The following is a 22523-nucleotide window of genomic DNA, read 5'->3' as shown; positions in this document are numbered from 1 at the left end:
TGCTACCAATTTTAAAAAATGAAAAATGTCAGCTATATTTTATTCACAGAACAATATGTACCAGGGGGTAGGGGGAGAGAAAAAAGTCAACAAACAAGCAATCCCACTATATACTCTCCTCCAAAGATGATATGAAAGTTTAGAAATGAAATCATGTGCCTGCAACCGTACTAATTGGGTACAAAGCACTTCATGAATTATTTAGACAGAATGTTTCTCCATATTGACAAATAACTGGGTTTTCATGTTCCAGGTTCATCATTTTCAGGACGGGAAGTGCTCAAATTGATAGCCCCTTAGCTCTCCTGCCTAAGACATTACCTGCATAAACTGAAGAGAGGCCTCAAAATCCTCCACTGGATACATCTTAATTCGAAAGAATTTCATCCCCATTATCAAGCTGATAATGCTTTGAACCACATATGGGTTCTGCTCTTTGTGCCGTAATTCTTTTAGCTCTGCCATAAATTTCTTCTTTACAGCAGGGAATCTAAGAAGACAACAGAAGAGATTTTATCAAATAATGGGTGGGAAAGTCTCTGTAATGGGGGCCTCCAGCATCTGGGAGGGATTGGGCAGAGCAATGGAATCCTTCAAATCAGCTGCAGGACAACAGTCATGATTTTGTAAAAATTTGATGTTTTGGATTTCACAAAGGATCCAATTTTCTTCTCCTTTTCCCCTCTTATACTGTAATATGTTCAACATCTCCATCAGGCAAGGGGCCAGATCCTGGGCCATTTAGAACATCTCAAAATGGTCTAGCTCTTAAATTGAGCATGACAAAAAGCCTCATGTCCTCAGGCTTGGCCATTTTCAACATAGTTGCAGACCCCAGAGCCTGAAGTATCAAATAGTGAAGCTATTAGCAATAACATACAGGTTAGTGATTTCTGACAGTGACAGCAAATGATTTTAGGATTTGTATTCAAAATAATGCCAGGAAGTATTCCTGTATCTATTTTTAAAGTTTTATATTATTATTTCCTTTACAATTTTAGAATAATGAGTATTGAAAAATGTATTTTGGGTTAAAATATCTAGTAATGGTAATATTAAAATTATATCTAAAAGGTAAAGATGAATGGGTTCTCTATTACATTCACAAAATTTTATAATTTTATCTGGCAAATACAAAACAAACAAAAAGATGCAGTCCAGTCCCTATCCTCAAAGTACTGGTATTGTTTGAAAGTAAAACAATACTAATTACAACAACAATAATATTATAATACAGGTTTGAAAACAGAACAGATCTTAAAGCTAAGAGAAAGCAGAAGCAGATCTTCAAAGTACCTAAGGGTAGAGAAATGTACACATAAAAATTGTCCAGCCAGGCGTGGTGGCTCATGCCTGCAATCCCAGCACTTTGGTAGGCTGAGGCAGGTGAATCACCTGAGGTCAGGAGTTCGAGTTGAGCCTGACCAACATGGAGAAACCCCATCTCTACTAAAAATACAAAAATTAGCTGGGTATGGTGGCTCGTGCCTGTAATCTCAGCTACTCGAGAGGCTGAGGCAGGAGAATTGCTTGAACTGAGGAGGCAGAGGTTGCAGTGAGCCGAGAATATGTCACTGCACTCCAGCCTGGGCAACATGAGTGAAATTCTGTCTCAAAACAAAACAAAAAGAAAACAAAACTGTCCAAACCACTAAGTCTGAGACAGCTGGTTTGGCTATTCATTAAAAATACACACACTCTCTCTCTCTCTCTCATATGCACACATACACTTTCCAAAGAAAACAGTCTTAAGATTTATTGTATTTTGTTTTCTGAGACTATTAGCCTGAGGTTCCATGAAAAATTAGAAGCAAGCCATGATTAAAAAGCGTAATTGTGGCTGGATGCTGTGGCTCAAGCCTGTAATCCCAGCACTTTGGGAGGCTGAGGCAGATGGATCACCTGAGGTCAGGAGTTCGAGACCAGCCTGGCCAACATGGTGAAACCCTGTCTCTACTAAAAATACAAAAATTAGTCAGGCATGGTGGTGTGCATGAGGCTGGAAAATCGCTTGAACCTGGGAGGCAGAGCTTGCAGTGAGCTGAGATCATGCCACTGCACTCCAGCCTGGGTGACAGAGTGACAGAGCAAGACTCTGTCTCACCAAAAAAAAAAAAAAACAAAAAAACAAAAAACAAGGTAACTGTGATTATAAAAGTTAAAGGTGAACTAGCAGAAGTTTGGAACAACTCTTAAGACCTTAAAGTCGAAATTTCAGGACAAATAAAGTAGGCAGTAAACATATAGACATTGTTCAACCAAAGGCAGTACACGGGCTGGTGGGTGGCAAGAGGGGATTTTGAAGTGCTGTCAATTTTCTTGGCTTAGGTGGGAAGGTAACATGATGTCCATTTTATAATAATTTGTTTAACTGCCTTATGGATTTTTCTTTGCTACATGTATTTCTCAACAAAAAAAGATTTTTAAAAGGCAATTGAACAGAAAATATAAATAGCTTCAAGACGATTTAAATAACTTATGAATGAGATATTCCCTTATGGGTTATTAGCATCGCTAAGAATGTTTCAGGGTATATTACTAATCTTTGGTGGCATTTTGTGGACATCTGCAAAACACCCAATTTCAAGATAGCATCCCAAACTGGCCCCTTAGACATTTAAAAAAATACTATTAGAATATGGTAGAAAATATTACTTATGTTTACTTTATAAGTAAAATTCCATGGAGATTAATTGGTATATTAATTTTTCAGATTAGGAAATTACCAAAAATTAAAATAGAAGCTTTATTCAATTTACAAAAATTTATTCGGTATCAGAACATTTTCTGGTCCTACTGCAGACCTACTATTAGGGCTGAATTGTGTGTCCCTCAAATTCATATGTTGAAGTCCGAACCTTCTGAGATCAGAATAAAAAGTCAATTAACTTAAAACAAAGTTATTATCATAAAATGGACACCATGTAATCTCCCCAGCTAAGGTGTTCAGTTAAAATGAAGTTATATCTTTGTGTGTGTCTCTGTACCCGTCTCCCCTTCTTTTAAAGATGTCAACAGGACTGGGAGATGAGTACAGAGACACACAGAGAAGACCATACGAAGATACAGGAAGAAAACGGCCACATACAAGCCAAGGAGAGATGCCTCAGAAGGAACCAACCCTGCTAACACCTTGAACTTGGACTTCAACTCCAGAACTGTGAGAAATAAATTTCTGTTGTTTAAGCCAATTAGTCTGCAGCACTTTGTTATGGCAGCTTGAGCAGAATAACGTACCTACCGAATCAGTCATTCTGGAGATGAAGTCCAGTAATTTGTGTTTAATAAGCTCTACAGGTGTTTCTGATGTGACAAAGTTTGAGAAACACTGGTGTAGACTAACAATAGCAAGATATATCTGTAAGTTGTTTTATATTTTAAATGATTATACTGTTTCACATTTTGATCCTTATTTACAATCCAATAAATTAGGCAGTGACTGCATTTCCAATTAACAGATTGGAAGACACAGTAGCAAATCAAATCCAGGAGTTTTGGTACAAATTCCAGGAATTTCCATTACACCACAGCTATCTTAGGCAGTGGTAACTGCGACACGTAGACTCTGCTCTCTCTAGAATAGTTTATAGTGTAATTAGGAAGATAAAACCAGGTAGCACTGACCATGAGCCATGTGAATCACAATATTCATAATTCACCAGGGGCCTACTATGTGTTAGCACCTGCTGGACACTGCCCAGACCTTTCTGATCTTCAGAAAGGTCAGATGAACCAGATTCCATCACTTTATCATATTTCATGCTGACTATTTGGTGAACAATATACTTAAAGAGGCTTCAGGGCAGGCATCAGAGAATGAAGGGGCTCTTTTCAGCTGCATCATTAATTACAGAGAATTTTGGAGGAGATTTGAGTTAGGGTAAAGGTGAGCAGAGGTCATTCAGCAGAGATGGATAAAAGATAGGGGGCAGAAATGACCATGGCCAAGCAATGGAAGTGATACTTTCAATCAAGATTATAAAAATGTAACACCCCCAAACTGAATTTGAAAAAATTATATTTCTGTCCAAATTATTTCCAGATACTAAAATAACTGTGGTCTTAATTTTGAAATGTACAAGTTTAGAGAGAAAAATATTATAGGTTAGAGATACATGGTTTTAAAGATGACATGATACTAAGGAAAGTTTGTTTTCCAGTTTGAATCCACCACTAAAACAAGGAGAGTCAGAAAAAGGCAAGTTATTTGTTTAACTCACTGTTTCAATATTCTCATGAGTTTAGTGGCTAAAAGTGTATTGCTCATTTAAAAATAAATATGTCTAACTTTTACTTTTAAAAGTCCCAAATGACATAAACATGTTATTAGCACAAAAGTAATCCAAAAATCTATTTGCATTTAAATATGTTTTCTCTTAAAATGACTTTTAAGAAAAAAAAAATTTCAATGACCTTTCTTTTAGTATTTACTATTTAGTACTGTATTTAGTAAATACTGTAACCCAATGATTACTTGGTCTTTGGTATACTATAAAATTCACATAATATAAACCTCTGCTTTAAAATACACAGTACATATTACAAAGATGAGAAGAACATACAAAGATAATATTGCATAAGAGAAAGTAGTTTAAAAATCTACGATTCTTAGATGAAGCATTATTACTATTTAAATGAATCTACCAGATTTTGCCAAAGTACTTAAATTTGTTTTGACTTTGAAAAAGTCAATATTATGTGTGAATAATACTTATCACCAAAAACGTCTTCCCTAAATGACAAGAACAAAATAGCAGCATCACCAGTAAGACTAAAAATAGTGATTCTGCTAAAACTCAAATTCCAAAGTCAGTACTAATAACTAAAGTCATAATCAGGAAAATATTTAATAGCCATTATCATTGGGACTGAGATATATAATCTAAAATTAGAATGATTACTCAACTTTTTTTTTTTTAAAGATAATCACGCTGTACCAGATAAACATATATTCTTTCTTTCCCCCTGAGAATGAAGGAAACAGCACTTTTCTAAGATAACAATAAAGTAATGGTCCTGGTTCACTTAAGAAAAAGACGTAATGTCACAATTTGTGCGTGGTTTGACACTGGTTTAAGTTTATACCATCTACCCATCAAGGTTAACTACACATTGACTAGCTGAGAGCACATAAAGGGCTATTTGAGTTCACGATTACTACAAGAGCAGACAGGCCAAGGGTTTCACTAGATACTGGAAAGTACTGGGGCACTGTGCAAACAGAGGATTTCTTATACCCTACTACCGCAGAATAGGGACAAATACTGACATCATAAATATTAAAAAAAAGCCACTGCTGGCAAGCAAACACCGGCAAAAATAAATCTTACCTAAAATGGAAATTCCTGCAAGCTTAGAATATTGCTTAGCTGTGACAGTGTTTTCAGCTTATTCACATCCAGTTCAGAATCACAGAGCTAAGAAAGGTCATTTGACAGTAACCAATACTATGTCATGTACAATTCACAAAAACTAAGGAAAACACAAAAAGTCATTTTTTGGCATACTAAAGTTTCCAACTGATAGCTGGAATTTTATGTTGAGATTTTCAGGGTTTGACAAATCAGCAAATACACATGCTAATACCTCATTTTCCCCAGTCTTTTCTAGAAATGAAGTAGATACACATGAATTGATTTGCCAGGTAACTCCAGCTTGTCCATTCAAAATGCCAATGCTTTCATTACTCAACTGCAATGGAAATCTCTCCAAAATGCATTATACTTTTTTTTCTTAATGATTCATGAACCACAATTATTTTAATAGGCTATAATAAAGCTATAACATAGCCTCACGCAAAATGGCCCAGGTAACTCTATGGTTTCATTCTTATGTATGCTTTGGCCAGTCATTTTCCTTTCTGCTGCTGCCAGCTGTTGAGCTTGATTTCTCAGTGGCGTCAGTGTATCGTCCTCTAGGAGTTCCCTTTCCTCCTTCAAACACTGATGTGTTATGGATATTCAAAAAAAGGTAGGATGAGTAGATAAACTGGATTAGATTAAATAAATTATGCCAAAGAGTTTAGGGGGTTTATTTCCTAAGTTTTTCTATGTTTTGGCTAGGTAAGACTGTTAAGTGCTTTTTAAAATTATTGTTTTTGACAAATTGTGTATTTCCATGCCACTAACTTAGGAAATTCAATCTGTTGAAGATAAAAATCTCTCTCTGAGGAAGGATTGTGTTTCACAAGGATCAGAGCATCATGTTGCTTTAAGATGAACTCCTGGCATGAATTCACATTATGTCTCTGGTTTATTTTGCCTAACTTAGGCATTCAGGATCTTGCCTGATTTGCCTCAGGGTTGGACAAAATGAAGCCGGGTAAGTAGGGTGTGACATCACTTTTGGAAGAGGTATATTGTTGTTAATATTCTAATGCAATTTTGTTCTTGCTTGCTAAGTAGTGCGGCGGGGCCAGATAAATTTAGCAATGAGAATTTCCCCCCTGACTTGTTTCCATGACAGAGTCTGGGACATTTTTAGCTCAGCTGAATTAAGTAAGGTCTATAGTAAAGGGGACATTCTAGAATGGAATTTTCCCACTGATAGATGATATATTGTAACCACCCACTCATAGACTAGAGAAAACAGAACTTTCAAAACTGATAAACTTCCTTGGAATATTTAGGCAGAGAGAAATGTAACCTGGTCGGCCCATTTGCTTGATGCACTAATCTGAAGCCCATGGACTCTGGGTAGGATTTGGCCCAAATGCCAAGTAAAACTGATAACTTGGTATCTGTCTTGGAAGAGCTTTTTAGTCAGTTTCAGAGATGGGGCACACATAGCAAAAAGCCCTAGTTCCTTGTAAGCTAAACCCCAACTTCCTTAACTTAGGGCTGAGAGGAGAGCGAAAGCAGTCACATTCTCATGGTAAAGGGTTTTGGCATTCACTTACTTGGCTTGTGCCAACACTCCAATGACTTCGGCATACAGGTCTGCCACAATGTGCATATTGCCAGTGTTGGGACCAAGGTACCTAAGTATGGTATAATTAGACAAGTTAGGGATCCCTGGTCATCTGAAAAAAGGAAACCACTGACTTACTTTTAAATACCAACTTCAACATTCGAAGGTGAAAAGTCACCTTACCCTTCTTTGTATTTAAAGTGCTTGAAAGCCAAGTTAATAACATCATGTATTAAACTGTCTATTACAGGATGAAGTGGAATCTGAAAGAAAAAAAGGTGGTTCTTAACTCAGAGGAGAATATTAAAGAACAAATCAGTAACAGTACTTCCAATAACTACATATGACAATCAATAGCCATCAATAAACACAATTCATATGACCCAGTATTGGGAATTCATAATTTAAAAAACTTAGACTTTTACAACTAAATTAGTTTTTAGATCAATAAATATTATCTAAATGTAACAATAAATTAATCACCTACCTGTTTCAAAACTTCTATTAATACTAAAGAAAAAATAAAATCAATGGCGAGGTCCCGTCTTTCCATTAAATAATCTCGCTGTTGTTCATCGCTGTAAAATTCAAAATATTTACATTAAAGCACACTGAAAATATCCTCAGACTAATATAATTCATCAAAAATCTAGGATTCCTCCTAGTGGACTGCAAAATCCATTTTTAAAATTACATAATTACAGTGGTAAATACATGCTAACGTTGGCCAGGTACAGTGGCTCACGCCTGTAATCCCAGCACTTTGGAAAGCTGAGGTGGGTGGATCATCTGAAGTCAGGAGTTCGAGAACAGCCTGGCCAGCATGGTGAAACCCCGTCTCTATTAAAATACAAAAATTAGCTGGACGTAGTGACCCATGCCTGTAATCCCAACTACTTGAGAGGCTGAAGCAGGAGACTTGCTTGAATGCGGGAGGTGGAGGTTGCAGTGAGCAGAGATTGTGACACTGCACTCCAGCCTGGGCAACAGAGTGAGACTGTCTCAAAAAAACAGCAATAAAAACAAACAAAAAACATGCTAATGCTCTTTCTATTCTCTGTGTGCTGCAGTGGACAAACTGGATTTGAAGTCAGAATATTTGATTTCAAATTTCAAATTTTCAGTGTTGTTAACTTGAGTAGCTATTTGTGTCTATCACCTCACCTTGTGGCCTCTTCTAAGGTAGCTTTTAATTCAGGAATTCTACCATCTGTAAAATGTGATACAAACTTGAGACAGGCTACCATTGAAAAATCTTATGAAAGGAGCTAAACAAGGTAAGGAAACAAGAAGGAAATAATATGATCACCAATTTGAGCCGGACTGCAGGGGTGAAGAGGATTGGCATTGCTTTTCTTTTCTTTCCTTGTCCCTTTAATCTTGCATTTTTGCCACTTGAGACTCAGTGAACAGAGGAAAGATGAAATGAAGATGAGAGAGAAGAGTAAAAGGTAGACGGAAGAAGAGGTCAGAGAAGCAAGGCAGCCATTTGCGCTCATTTAAAAGTTAGAAGCATGCCATTTTGGTTTACTATGGCCTTATATATAATATAATCTGAAATCACATAGTGTGATGCCTCCAAATTTGTTCTTTTTGCTTAATCTTGCTTTGGCTATGAGGGCCCTTTTTTGGTTCCATATGAATTTTAGAATTTTTTTTTTCTAATTCTGTGAAGAATGATGGTGGTATTTTGATGGGATGGAGATTGGGGATTGCATTAAATTTGTAGATTGCTTTTGGTCATTTTCACAATCTTGATTCTCCCCATCCATGACCATGGGACATATTTCCATCTGTTTGTGTCATCTTTGATTTCTTTCAGTAGTGTTTTGTGGTTTTCCTTGTAGAGGTCTTTTGCCTCCTCGCTTAGGTATATTCCTAAGTATCTTAATGTTTTTGGCAGCTATTGTAAAAGGGTTGAGTTCTTGATTTGATTCTCTGCTTGGTCGCTGTTAGTGTACAGAAGAGCTACTGATTTGTATACATCAATCTTGTATCTGGAAACTCTGCTCAATTCTTTTATCAGTTCTAGGAGCTTTCTGGAGGAGTCTTTAAGGTTTTCAAGGGAAATGATCATATTGTCAGCAAACAGTGACAGTTTGATTTCTTCTTTACTTATATGGATGTCCTTTATTTCTTTTTCTTGTCTGACTTCTCTGGCTAGGCCTTCTAATATTATGTTAAAGAAGAGTGCCGTGAGTGGGTATCCTTGTCTGTTCCAGTTCTCAGAGGGAATGCTTTCAACTTTTCCCCTTTCAGTATTATGTTGGCTGTGGGTTTGTCATAGATGGATTTTATTACATTAAGGTATGTCCCTTGTATGCCGATTTTGCTGAGGGTTTTAATCATAAAGGGATGCTGGATTCTGTCTGCTTTTTCTGCATCTATTGAGATGATCGGGTGATTTTTGTTTTTAATTCTGTTTATGTGGTGTTTACAGCTAACTGATCTTTGGCAAAGCAAACAAAAACATAAACTGGGGAAGGACGACCTTTTCAACAAATGGTGCTGGAATAACTAGCTAGCCACACGTAGGAGAATGAAATTGGATCCTCTTCTCTCACCTTATACAAAAATCAACTCAAGATGGATTAAGGACTTAAACCTAAGACCTGAAACTATAAAAATTCTAGAAGATAACATTGGAAAAACCCTTCTAGACATTGGCTTAAGCAAGGATTTCATAACCAAAACCTAAAAGCAAATGCAATAAAAACAAAGATAAATAGCTGAGGAGAGACTACTAATGGGTACAGGATTTGGGGATGATAAAAATGTTCTGAAATTAGAGTGGTAATGTTTGAACAACCCTGCAAGTATACTAAAAACACTGAATTATATACTTTGAAAGGGTAAATTTTATGGCATCTGTGTTATATCTAAAAATTTCCTTCACTAAAAAATAATTCAATATGAAAAAGTCATTAATCTCTCTCCCAAACAAAATTATATGATTAAATCTTGCATAATTCAAGCACATTATAAAACTGCATCACAAATTTGGTCAAAGTATAATATGGTGATATTACAATTCTTCAATTCAAAAGAAGTCTTTTGAAACAGTATTAGAACTTTCAAGAAAAATGAGAGGGATAAATCATTCACAAAATGTAGTTAATGTTTGATTTTCTGACTGATTAATTTCAGTTTACTGACTTTCAAAGTATTTTTTAAATGGGAATAATCCATTTATATGGAGTAGTCTGACTACTTTTTAAAATAATCTTTTATTTTTAAAAATAAAGTAAGTATGTTAATCTTTCTTATATTCACTGCCTTGCTATTGGTTGACTTCAAGCACATGAAATTATATGTGCTTACCTAAAATTTGGGGGGACACACATTAATGAGAATCTTAAGTTTTACAGCTGGTGATGTGCTCCTAGATCAGGAAGTTCCATTTTTTAAACCCACAAGAAGAAGGGAACACAGAATAAATACACAAAATACTCAGCTGGAAGGAGGAGTTGGAGATGGTGTCACCTAACTTCCTTGTTTTGCTCACAAGGAGGCTGAGGTATGAAGGGTGGGGAGCTGCCCAAAGTCACATGGCTAATTAGTGGCAGCGCCAGGTCTACTACTCATGTTCAATCCAGCGTCCTTCCCACTACAGTACACTGAGCACTCAAGGTTACTGGAATGAGGACTAAACTATCTTGGCATGTCACGCATGGCCTGCAGCCAGCATTCTGCTTTGGGTGCAGACTCGGTGGGAGAGGGCAGAGGAAAGAAGCTGGTAGGAAACTGACCTGTGGTCCTTCACACCTGTCTCCACCAAAGTTGAAATAAGGCTGAGTATGAATTTTCACCCTGTGATGGCTGGCAGTGACTTGGTGCTCCAAATGGGTTACCTGGCCCCTGTAGCAGCTGCTAGGTATCCTTGTGAAGAGTCACGAAGACCCAATTGCCTGGCAACTCTAATTCTGATGTATGTTTCTTGAAAATAAAACAAAATAAAACCATGATCCTTACACAAAAGAAATGTACCTTTTTGATTTATTGCTTGTTCTTGGTCTGTATTCATGTGATTCATCCTCAATGCCATTTTGCCTTTTATACCAGTCAAATAATGTACGTAGAATGGAAGGCAGGCAGTACTCAGAAAGGGAGCTCATTGAGCTGATGACCTACGGAGGAAAATGCAGGTGATTAGAAGGCTCTGATAGCACCGCCAATTACTGAGACACTTTCTATTTCACAAATGACCCCAAGCACTACTCACTAAAAACTTTCTTATGTGTCACAGGTCTTTCTCTCATAATCTTTATTAGTACATTCCCAAGAGCCTGTCCCTTAATGCTGACAGATGTTCTTCATATAAGAATAATTTTGTGGTTCGAGAAAGTTAATTACTTTGACTATCTTTCATTCTAGAAATCAGATGTTAATTGCATACAGGTCATTAATGGAGCCGCAAAGAATTTACGTTCCCACTTTCATCTACCTAAAGCAGATGAAGGCTTCTTCGGTCCTAAAAATGTTTGTCGTATAAATATATCAATACAATTACATGACTAGTTTAGATGAAGTAAATCTATCCCCATCACCAAATAACCTAGGTAATAATAATAATGTATGGTTTTGGACAATAATTGCTCATTCATTAAAGTATGCCCCAAATTAGACTCAAGACACAAATGAGCAGCAATAATTTACTCCCTATTACCTTAAAGAGAAACTTCTCCCCTTTTCTTTAAACAACAAATGTGCCTTTAGTAGAACTGTTATTCTAATTTCCTTATCTGGAAAGAGTCCTAATTTTTTAACTGATTACTATTTAAAAAAAAATCCATATCTCATTGCCATATGCAAAAGTTTCCACAACATGCTTCCTAAATTTAAGTATAAAACCTAAAAATAGACTTGAAGAAGATGGCGCTGTAGGATCAACTCAGGATTGCAGCTCCCAGTGAAAGCGCAGAGGGTGAGTGGACTCTGCATTTCCAGACAGATCTTTATTGCCCACAGACTAGGAGATTCCCAGGTGTAGGAGCTACACAGGCCACCAGCGCGGCTGTTTGGGCCAGGGCTGCAGCGCAGCGGCACTTGGTACAAAATACACTGGTTTGGTTGCCCTGTTAAACCATCAATTGGAGATTTCGGAAGGCAGATTAGCACATTCATCTGATTAAACGGGACTTAAACAGAAAGCCAGGCCAGGAGACTCCCAGGCAGCAACGCTGTTCTAGCCGGCGCAGCGGGTCGCTGCACGGGAAATCACACAGATCCCGGAGCCCTTTCAGCAGGTGACTGGAACACTTGGGAGAGATTCAACCATTCAACTTAAAAAAAAAAAAAAGGGCTCTGAGGCAGGGAGCCAGGTGATCAGGCTTGGCGGGTCCCACCCCCACAAAAACAAACAAAACAGCAATTGGAAACGCTTGGGGTTGAGAGTTTCACAGCAAGCACAGCTGAACGCAGGACGGTGCATCTCGGAGAAGGAGGGGCATCCGCCATTACCGAGGCGCTCAACCCCCTGACACAGCCTGCTGCTGCTGAGGCAGCCCGCTGTTGCTGAGGCAACCTGCCATAACAGAGAGAGTCCGCCACTACAGACGCGGGCCACCATCACCATTGCAGCTCTAACCACACCCATATAAACAGGACTACAGGGAATTACATAGGGCAGCAGGGCAGAGCCCATGGCAGCAGGGCAGAGCCCACGACAGCAGGGTGGAGCCCACGGCAGCTCAGCATAGCCACTACAGGCAGGCAGTGATTAGACTGCCTCCTTGCTGGGCAGGACGGTGCAACAGATACTCATAAATAAAGCCCTAACTCCCCGGGACAGAGCACCTGAGTAAAAAAAGGGGCTTTGAGTTCTGCTGCAGCAGACTTCAACGTACCTGCCTAGCAGCCCTGAATGAACAACGGAGCTCACAGCTCACCACTTGAGCTCCTATAAAGTACAGACTGTCTCCTCAAGTATAAAGTACAGTCTCCTCAAGCAGCTCCCTGACCCCCGTATATCCAAAGAGTCACTTCACAAAGGACTGATCAGACTGAAATTTGGTGGGCATCATTCTGGGACAAAGATAGCAGAAGAAGAAACTGGTAGCAACCCTCACGGTTCCGCAGCTGCTACAGGTGTACCCCAGGCAAGCAGGACATGGAGTGGACCTCAGCAGTCCTACAGCAGAGGGGCCAGACTGTTAGAAGGAAAACTAAGAAACAGAAATACTCCATCATGAATAATCTGGACATCCACTCAGAGACCCAATTGGAAAATCAGCAACTACTCAGATGACAGGTGGATAAATCCATAAAGATGGGAAGAAACCAGCGCAAAAAGGAGGAAAACACCCAAAATCAGAACACCTCGCCTCCTACAAGGGACCACAACTCCTCACCAGCAAGGGAACAAAGCTGGATGGAGAATGAGTGTGATGAAATGACAGAATCAGACTTCAGAAGGTGGGTAATGAGAAACTTCCATGAGCTAAAAGAATGTGTTCTAACTCAATGCAAAGAAAGTAAGAACCTTGAAAAAAGATTTGAATAAAGATTTGAGGAAATGATAACAAGAATGGACAACTTAGAGAGGAATATGAGCAAATTGAAGGAGCTGAAAAACACAACAAAAGAACATCGCGAAGCATACACAAGTCTCAACAGCCGAATTGACCAAGCAAAGAAAGGATATCGGAAGTTGAAAATCAACTCAATGAAATAAAACGAGAAGCCAAGATTAGAGAAAAAAGTGCAAAAAGGAATGAACAAAGTCTCCAAAAAATGTGGGACTATGTGAAGAGACCTAACCTATGTTTGATAGGTGTACCTGAATGTGACAAAAAGAATGACTCCAAGCTGGAAAATACTCTTCAGGATATTATCCAGGAAAATTTCCCCCACCTAGCAAGACAGGCCAACACTCAAATGCAGGAAATACAGAGAACACCACAAAGATACTCCGCAAGAAGAGCAATCCCAAGGCAAATAATTGTCAGATTCACCAGGGTTGAAATGAAGGAGAAAATGCTAAGGGCAGCCAGAGAGAAAGGTCGGGTCACCCACAAAGGGAAGCCCATCAGACTCACAGCAGATCTCTTGGTAGAAACCCTACAAGCCAGAAGAGAGTGGGGGCCAATATTCAACATCCTTAAAGAAAAGAACTTTCAACCCAGAATTTCATATCCAGCCAAACTGAGCTTCAGAAGTGAAGGAAAAATAAAACCCTTTGTGAACAAGCAAATACTCAGAGATTTTGTCACCACCAGGCCTGCTTTACAAGAGCTCCTGAAAGAGGCACTACACATAGAAAGGAACAACCAGTACCAGCCATTCCAAAATCATACCAAATGCTAAAGAGCATCAACAAAATGAAGAATCTGCATCAACTAATCAGCAAAACAGCCAGCTAGCATCAAAATGGCAGAATCAAATTCACACAAATGCACCAATCAAAAGACACAGACTGGCAAATTGGATAAAAAGCCAAAACCCCATCGGTGTGCTGAATTCAGGAAACCCATCTCACATGCAAGGATACACAAAGGCTGAAAATAAAGGGATGGAGGAAGATTTGCCAAGCAAATGGAGAACAAAAAAAAAAAAGCAGGAGTTGCAATTCTCGTCTCTGAGAAAATAGAATTTAAAGCAACACAGATCAAAAGAGACAAAGAAGGACATTATGTAATGGTAAAAGGATCAATACAACAAGAAGAGCTAATGATCCTAAATATCTATGGACCCAATACAGGAGCACCCAGATATACAAGGCAAGTTCTTAATGACTTACAAAGAGACTTAGACTCCCACACAATAATAGTGGGAGACTTTAACACTCCACTGTCAATATTAGACAGATCAACCAGACAGAAAATTAACAAAAATATCCAGGACTTGAACTCAGATCTGGAACAAGCAAACCTGATAACATTTACAGAACTCTCCACCCCAAATCCACAGAATATACATTCTTCTCAGCACCACATCACACCTACTCTAAAATTGACCACATAATTGGAGGTAAATCACTCCTCAGCAAATGCAAAACAACTGAACTCATAACAAACAGCCTCTCAGACCACAGTGCAATCAAGTTAGAACTCAGAATACAGAAACTAACTCAGAACCACACAGCTTCATGGAAACTGAACAACTGGCTCTTGAACGTTGACTGGATAAACAATGAAATGAAGGCAGAAATAAAGAAGTTCTTTGAAACCAATGAGAACGAAGACACAACATACCAGAATCTCTGGGACACATTTAAAGCAGTCTCTAGAGGAAAATATATAGCAATTAGTGCCCACATGAGAAGAGTGGAGAGATCCAAAATTGACACCCTAATGTCAAAATTCAAAGAGCTGGAGGAGAAAGATAAAAAAAATCTCAAAACCTAGCAGAAGACAAGAAATAACTAACATCAGAGCAGAACTGAAGGAGATAGAGACATGAAAAACCCTTAAAAAATCAATAAATCTGGGAGCTGGTTTTTTGAAAAGATCAACAAAATAGACCACTAGCCAGACTGATAAAAAAGAAAAGAGAGAATAACCAAATAGATGCAATAAAAAACGATAAAGGGGAAATCACCATGGATTCCACAGAAATTCAAGCCATCATCAGAGAATATTACAAACAACTCTATGCACATAAACTAGTAAACCTGGAAGAAATGGATAAATTCCTAGACACTTGCGTCCTCCCAAGCCTAAACCAGGAGGAAGTCGAAACTATGAATGGACCAATAACAAGGTCTGAAGTTAAGGCAGCAATTAAGAGCCTATCACACAAAAAAAGCCCAGGTACAGATGGGTTCACAGCCGAATTCTACCAGACACACAAAGAGAAACTGTTACCATTCCTTCTGAAACTATTACAAATAATCAAAAAAGACGGAATCCTTCCCAAATCATTTAATGAGACCAACATCATCCTGATACCAAAACCCGGCAGAGACTCAACAAGAAAAGACAACTTCAGGCCAATATCCATGATGAACACAGACGCAAAAATCTTCAATAAAATACTGGTAAGCCGATTGCAACAGCACATCAAAAAGCTTATCCACCATGATCAAGTAGGATTCATCCCGGGGATGCAAGGCTGGTTCAACATATGCAAGTCTATAAATGTAATTCACCACATAAACAGAACCAAAAACAAAAAACCACATGATTATCTCAATTGATGCAGAGAAGGCCTTTGACAAAATTCAACAGCCCTTTATGCTAAAAAACCCTCAATAAACTCGGTATCGATGGAACGTATCTCAAAGTAATAAAAGCTATTTATGACAAACCAACAGCCAATATCATACTGAATGGGCAAAAACTGGAAGCATTCCCTTTCAAATCTGGCACTAGACAAGGATGCCCTCTCTCATCACTCCTATTCAATATAGTACTGGAAGTTGTAGCCAGAGCAATCAGGCAAGAAAAAGAAATAAAGGGTATTTAAATAGGAAAGGAGGAAGCCAAACTGTCTCTATTTGCAGATGACATGATAGTATACCTAGAAGACCCCATTGTCTCAGCCCCAAAGCTCCTGAAACTGATAAGCAACTTCAGCAAAGTCTCAGGATACAAAATCAATGTGCAAAAATCACAATCATTCCTATACACCAATAACAGACTTAAAGAAAGCCAAATCAAGAACGAACTGCCATTCACAATTGCTACAAAGAGAATAAAATACCTAGGAATATAACTAACAAGGAACAAAAGGGACCTCTTCAAGGAGAACTACAAACCACTGCTCAGTGAAATAAGAGAGGACACAAACAGATGGAGAAACATTCCATGTTCATGGTTAGGAAGAATCAATATTGTGAAAATGGCCATACTGCCCAAAGTAATTTACAGACTCAACGCTATCCCCATCAAGCTCCCATTGACTTTCTTCACAGAACTGGAAAAAACCACCTTGAACTCATATGGAACCAAAAGAGAGCCCGCATAGCCAAGTCAATTCTAAGCAAAAAGAACACAGCAGGAGGCATCACACTACCGAACTTCAAACTATACTACAAGGCTACAGTAATCAAAACAGCATGGTACTGGTACCAAAACAGAGATATAGACCAGTGGAACAGAACAGAGGCATCGGAGGCAACACAACATATCTACAACCATACAATCTTTGATAAACCTGACAAAAACAAGCAATGGGGAAAGGATTCCCTGTTTAACAAATGGTGTTGGGAAAACTGGCTATCCACGTGCAGAAAGCAGAAACTGGACCCCTTACTGACACCTTACACTAAAATTAACTCCAGATGGATTAAAGACTTAAACATAAGACATGGCACCAGAAAAACCCTAGAAGAAAATCTAGGCAAAACCATCCAGGACATAGGAGTAGGCAAGGACTTCATGAACAAAACACCAAAAGCATTGGCAACAAAAGCCAAAATAGACAAATGGGACCTAAACGAACTCCACAGCTCCTGCACGGCAAAAGAAACAGTCACTAGAGTGAATCGGCAACCAACAGAATGGGAAAAAATTTTTGCAGTTTACCCATCTGACAAAGGGCTGATATCCAGAATTTACAAAGAACTCAAACAGATTTACAAGAAAAAAACAAACAAGCCATTCAAAAATGGGCAAAGGATATGAACAGACACTTTACAAAAGAAGACATATATGAGGCCAACAAACATGAAAAAATGCTCATCGTCACTGGTTATCAGAGAGATGCAAATCAAAACTATATTGAGATTACCATCTCACGCTAGTTAGAATGGCGATCATTAAAAAATCTGGAGACAACAGATGCTGGAGAGGATGTGGAGAAAGAGGAACACTTTTACACTGTTGGCGGGAGTATAAATTAGTTCAACCATTGTGGAAGACAGTGTGGCGATTCCTCAAGGCCTTAGAAATAGAAATTCCATTTGACCCAGCAATCCCATTACTGGGTATATATCCAAAGGACTTTAAATCATTCTACTATAAGGACACATGCACACGAATGTTCATTGCAGCACTGTTTACAATAGCAAAGACCTGGAACCAACCCAAATGCCCATCGATGATAGACTGGACTGGGAAAATGTGGCACATATACACCATGGAATATTATGCAGCAATGAAAAATGATGAGTTTGTGTCGTTTGTAGGGACATGGATGAATCTGGAGAACATCATTCTCAGCAAACTGACACAAGAACAGAAAATGAAATACCACATATTCTCACTTATAGGAGGGTGATGAACAATAGAACACATGGACACAGGGAGGGGAGCACTACACACTGGGGTCTATTGGGGGGAATAGGGGAGGGACAGTGGGTGGGGGGAGCTGGGGAGGGATAGCATGGGGAGAAATGCCAGATGTGGGTGAAGGGGAGGAAGACAGCAAATCACACTGCCATGTGTGTACCTATGCAACTATCTTGCATGTTCTGCACATGTACCCCAAAACCTAAAATGCAATAAAAAAAACCGTAAAAATATAAAATTTCAAGAAAACATAGGAAAGGACCTTTGTGACTTTGGATTAGGCAAAGATTTCTTAGGTACGACCCCATAAGCAAAGTCCATGATGAAATTTGGTGTAAACTTATCAAAATCAAAAGCTTCTGCTTTTAGAAGAACACAGTTAAGAATGTGATAAGGGACAAGCCACAGAGAGGGCAAAAATATTTGCAAAGCATCTGATGAAGGCCTTGTCTCCAGAATATGTAAAACTACAATGAAATAGGTTTTAACTACCTAATTAACAAATTATATGCAAATTATATAACACCCAGAGTTGATAAGCAGTGATAAAGTGAACATGTTCATATACTGCTGATAGAAAAAAAACCAGGCATATATCTCTGGAAGATAATTTGGAAATACATATCAAGAACCTAATAAAAGTCATTCTCAAGAAGGCCACTCTTAGAATTTGTCTCAAGTCCATGATTAGAGACAAGCAAGAAGGTACAGTACAGCATTACCTATTATAGCAAAAGGACAGAACAACATAAATGTCCAACTACATGTATATGCTTAGTAAGATGTTGAATTTGGTGTAGACTATGAAACCGTTAAAATATATTTCTAATATCAACATATTTATGACATGAAAATGTTCATAATATGGTAAGTGAAAAAAATGAAAAATCATTTAATTGGTATGATTCCAATTTGGTAGGGACACTATGTAAGCAAGCTTATGCAGAAATCAAGAGCAGGAGAAAACGTAGTAACGTACAGAGTGCCTGTTAGAACCAGGGGTTCTTATGCCAGATCACTAGAGGGGGAGGGAGGCTGGGAGTTTAAGAGAAATGGAGATAAGAGTTTACCTGGGCCTGTTTTAGAAAGGGTAGAAATTTGAGATGAGACTCAAGGAAAAAAATAAGCAAAGACTCAGGTAAAAAAGCCTTTAGTAATAAAGGTACAAAGTAATCACTGACAATTATCATGATTAATGTGATGAAGGTTTCGAGTGAAATGAAAGAAGAAATGTCTGACTGGTGTGAAGATTTTATTTTGCCAGAATGAAGGAACATAATGCTAAAATCTTTTCTTTTCTAGAAAATGGAGACTCTGAAGATTTTTGAATAGGGACATAAGCCGATACAAATTGTGTTTGGGGAGGTTAAATCCCCTAAAGAGTGGGGTGATGTGGAGATGAATTCACACACATCTTGCATTGCATCAGGTGACTGCAGTGATTCCAGGCATTCAGTGATCTCGGCCTGGGTGGCAGAGATGGCAGAAGAAATGGAAATCCTTAGTTAACTCACAATATTTCTGCAGTTAAGCAGGCCGGGCTTCACTTCCTTTTATAAAGCAGAAAATGAGAGTAAAAGGACTGAAAAAGTGTTTTGTGTCAGTAGGATTTTCCACTGTCACCTTTAAAAGAAATTCTGAGATTGAACAAAATATTTATTGCTTTCTTCCTCACATTCTACCTCTTCACAGCCTACTTCATGCTGTCTCCTATAATGATGGTTATATGTACACATACAGAACTGTACATTAGCTTCAGTTATGAGTTAATATAAACTAAAAATAAATAGGCTATTGCATTCAGCCTGCCCGGTAAACCTAGACAGCAACAACTTTTTACAACTGAAGAGCATCTACTTATATCACTAGAGTCTTCCTCTGACGCTATTGATACCCACAGCCAAGACATATTCTTCCTGCTGTGGCCATGAATGTAAGTAACAGCAGTAACTTTTTGGAAGAAAGCCAATCATGATGTAAGGTAGCAATTTACTAATTCTCTCTAAAGTTCCCCAACACGAGAAAGGATATTTACTTTCCTAAGTCACCATCATCTAAAATGTTTTGAATTGAGAAATGAAGGACATTCCACCCAGAGAAGAAAAAGGGGTAAGAATTCAGAGTTTCTGACTATAGGATAACTATCTTAATTATTACAAAGGTAATGACATTTCAAAGCATTACAATCACATTTCAAAAAATTTTAAAATACTTGTGTCTAAGACTGGAGAATCTAAGCAGACAGGATGACTAAATGTTCATGTGGTATTTTAACTAGTATCTTAAAATAGAAAAAAGATATCAGAGAAAAACAAAGGAAATACAAATAAAAGAGTTTAGTTAACAATACTGTGCATGGAACTCTGCATCCCCTCCCAGATAGCCTGGCCTACACGTCTCTTCATCTATATCCTTTGCAATGTCCTTTATAGTAAATCAGTAAAAAAACCCAAAACATAAAACAATAATATACTAATGCTGGTTTCTTAGTTGTGACAAAAGTTCCATGGCATCTTACATTGCTAGTAGCAGGGGAAACTGGCAACTGCCTGAATTATCTTTGCAACTTTTCTGCAAATCCAAAACTATTTCAAAATGAAACATTTATTCAAAAAATACCTGTGTGGGTTATTTCCATAAGTTCCAATATTCACTATAGACCCATAAAAGAGATTGAAACTTATGTTTGACTCCTAAACATCTCTGGGCAATGCACACAATGTTCACCTGCTTCACTAATATGGAACCCCCATTCTCCATAGAGAACTTCCATAGTGTTTGTTTCATCAGACTTCATCTATAATCATTTCTTAAAATAATTTTTTCCTCCCCATTAAAAGTCACCTGAATCCATTCTTGGTATTAGATCTATGGGGCATACTTTCCATGGCAAAACACTGAGACCATCTCAGAAGGGATGAAAGGTTAGCATGGGGTGGATATGTGTGTTTTTCCATCTTTCTGTTACTGCCCTTTTGAGCCCAGGCTTTCAGGAAGGAAGGGTGGAATTTGCAAAGACCTGGCCCTCAAAGCTCAGGAAGGGAGGAAGGTCTAGCTGGCTTCTTGGTTACTCAACTCCTTCATTTACGGGAAGCAGAGCCAATGGTAAGATGAATTCTAGCTCTGTGTTGCTGCTAAAAGGGGGCAGGCCCATTTACAAAGATGTTCTTGTTGCATTTAAATGATCATATTCTTCCACCATAGATGAGCTAGGTACTGGGCAGCATGAAGAGATGAAGTGCATGGAATCACAGAACCATTTCATACTGTTGTTTTCTTTTTGGGGGGGATAGAGAAGAAAACTAAATGTACTTTGTAAATGTTTTAATGTTTACTTTGGCTGTTTATGTATACATAGGCCTAAAGAGACTGTTATGCTGCAGCTCAGACATTGATTTTTCATAAGCATTTTATTATACTTGTTAAATGCAAAGAATCAAACTTCACACATAAATATTTGAATAATTACTCAGTGGAGTCATTCCATATTTTATAGTAATAAGAGTGGCTTCTCATAAATGGTAAATTTAATGAATAATTTTAAAGTAACTACATTGATGGTCTAATTTCTCAAACAAATTCAAGTGGTCAAGCAACTTTGGGGGCCAGAATACTTTCTGTGTACTACCATAAAATGCTGATATCTTAATTTCAAATGCAATTTATTTATACTTGATCATGTATCATACTATGGCTAGATTATAGTATTTGATGAGTAAGGACAAAGATTTAAGAATAGTTTCATAGAAAAACTTAATATCATAAAAATCTATACATTAAATATATTTTTCCTTCAAGTTAGGAAAAGATCATTATTTGATTTTAACATCTTAGTTTATTTCATAGAACACAGTGTTCCACTGGAGAATAATTTAAGCAATGCTAACGCTAATGTAAATCCAATGCAAATTAAATTGTTTTCACTCTTAATTGCTTACATTCTTCATTTATACATTTTAAATACATTTTCATTGAATGGCAATATTAGAGTCAATGTTGAAACACTAGAATTGCATCTGCTTCCTTTTCTGGAAAATTACTATCATCCAAGGCAGTAAAGGTGATTTTCGCTCAGTGACAGAGGTATGAACGTATTTTACTACGGGTTTCCTGTTTACAGTTAGTATTTTAACATATTAATGAATAAAGTAAACACTGCGTAAGTACACAAATACACAAAAGTACGTAAGACATAACATCTGGAAGAAAACCTTAACTGAAGTTATTCAGAATGTTTGGACAAATTATCTGCAATTCATAGATATGACACTAGTTAAGAATATAAGTCACAGTGAATTGTAAATAGTTACAACTTAATGTTCTCAGAACCCAACATGTGATGATTGACCCCTCATGTGCCATGTTTTCATAGTTTCTCTAGTGCACTGGAAATGATCAAATGGTCTTGGGTTCAAGTTACGACTCTGTCTCTTACAGCTGTAT

At 37.9% G+C, this 22523-nt stretch overlaps 1 protein-coding gene across 9 annotated transcripts in view; it reads right to left on the bottom strand.

Moving 5' to 3' along the window:
• FRY (FRY microtubule binding protein) overlaps window positions 1-22523 on the bottom strand; it is a 472456-nt gene that overhangs the window by 168685 nt on the left and 281248 nt on the right. For all 9 annotated transcript variants that reach the window (XM_054256748.2, XM_078375252.1, XM_078375253.1 and 6 more), the window contains 5 exons: window positions 10897-11036; window positions 7397-7487; window positions 7093-7172; window positions 6899-6979; window positions 322-490 (listed from right to left, as the gene is read on the bottom strand). In XM_054256748.2, coding sequence (XP_054112723.2) covers window positions 322-490; window positions 6899-6979; window positions 7093-7172; window positions 7397-7487; window positions 10897-11036 — 561 coding nt within the window. The remainder of the gene's footprint in view (window positions 1-321; window positions 491-6898; window positions 6980-7092; window positions 7173-7396; window positions 7488-10896; window positions 11037-22523) is intronic.

Source organism: Callithrix jacchus, chromosome 5 (genome assembly GCF_049354715.1).
Source record: "Callithrix jacchus isolate 240 chromosome 5, calJac240_pri, whole genome shotgun sequence".
NCBI classification, from domain to species: Eukaryota; Metazoa; Chordata; class Mammalia; order Primates; family Cebidae; genus Callithrix; species Callithrix jacchus.
This window is presented reverse-complemented; position numbering and strand designations above follow the sequence as displayed.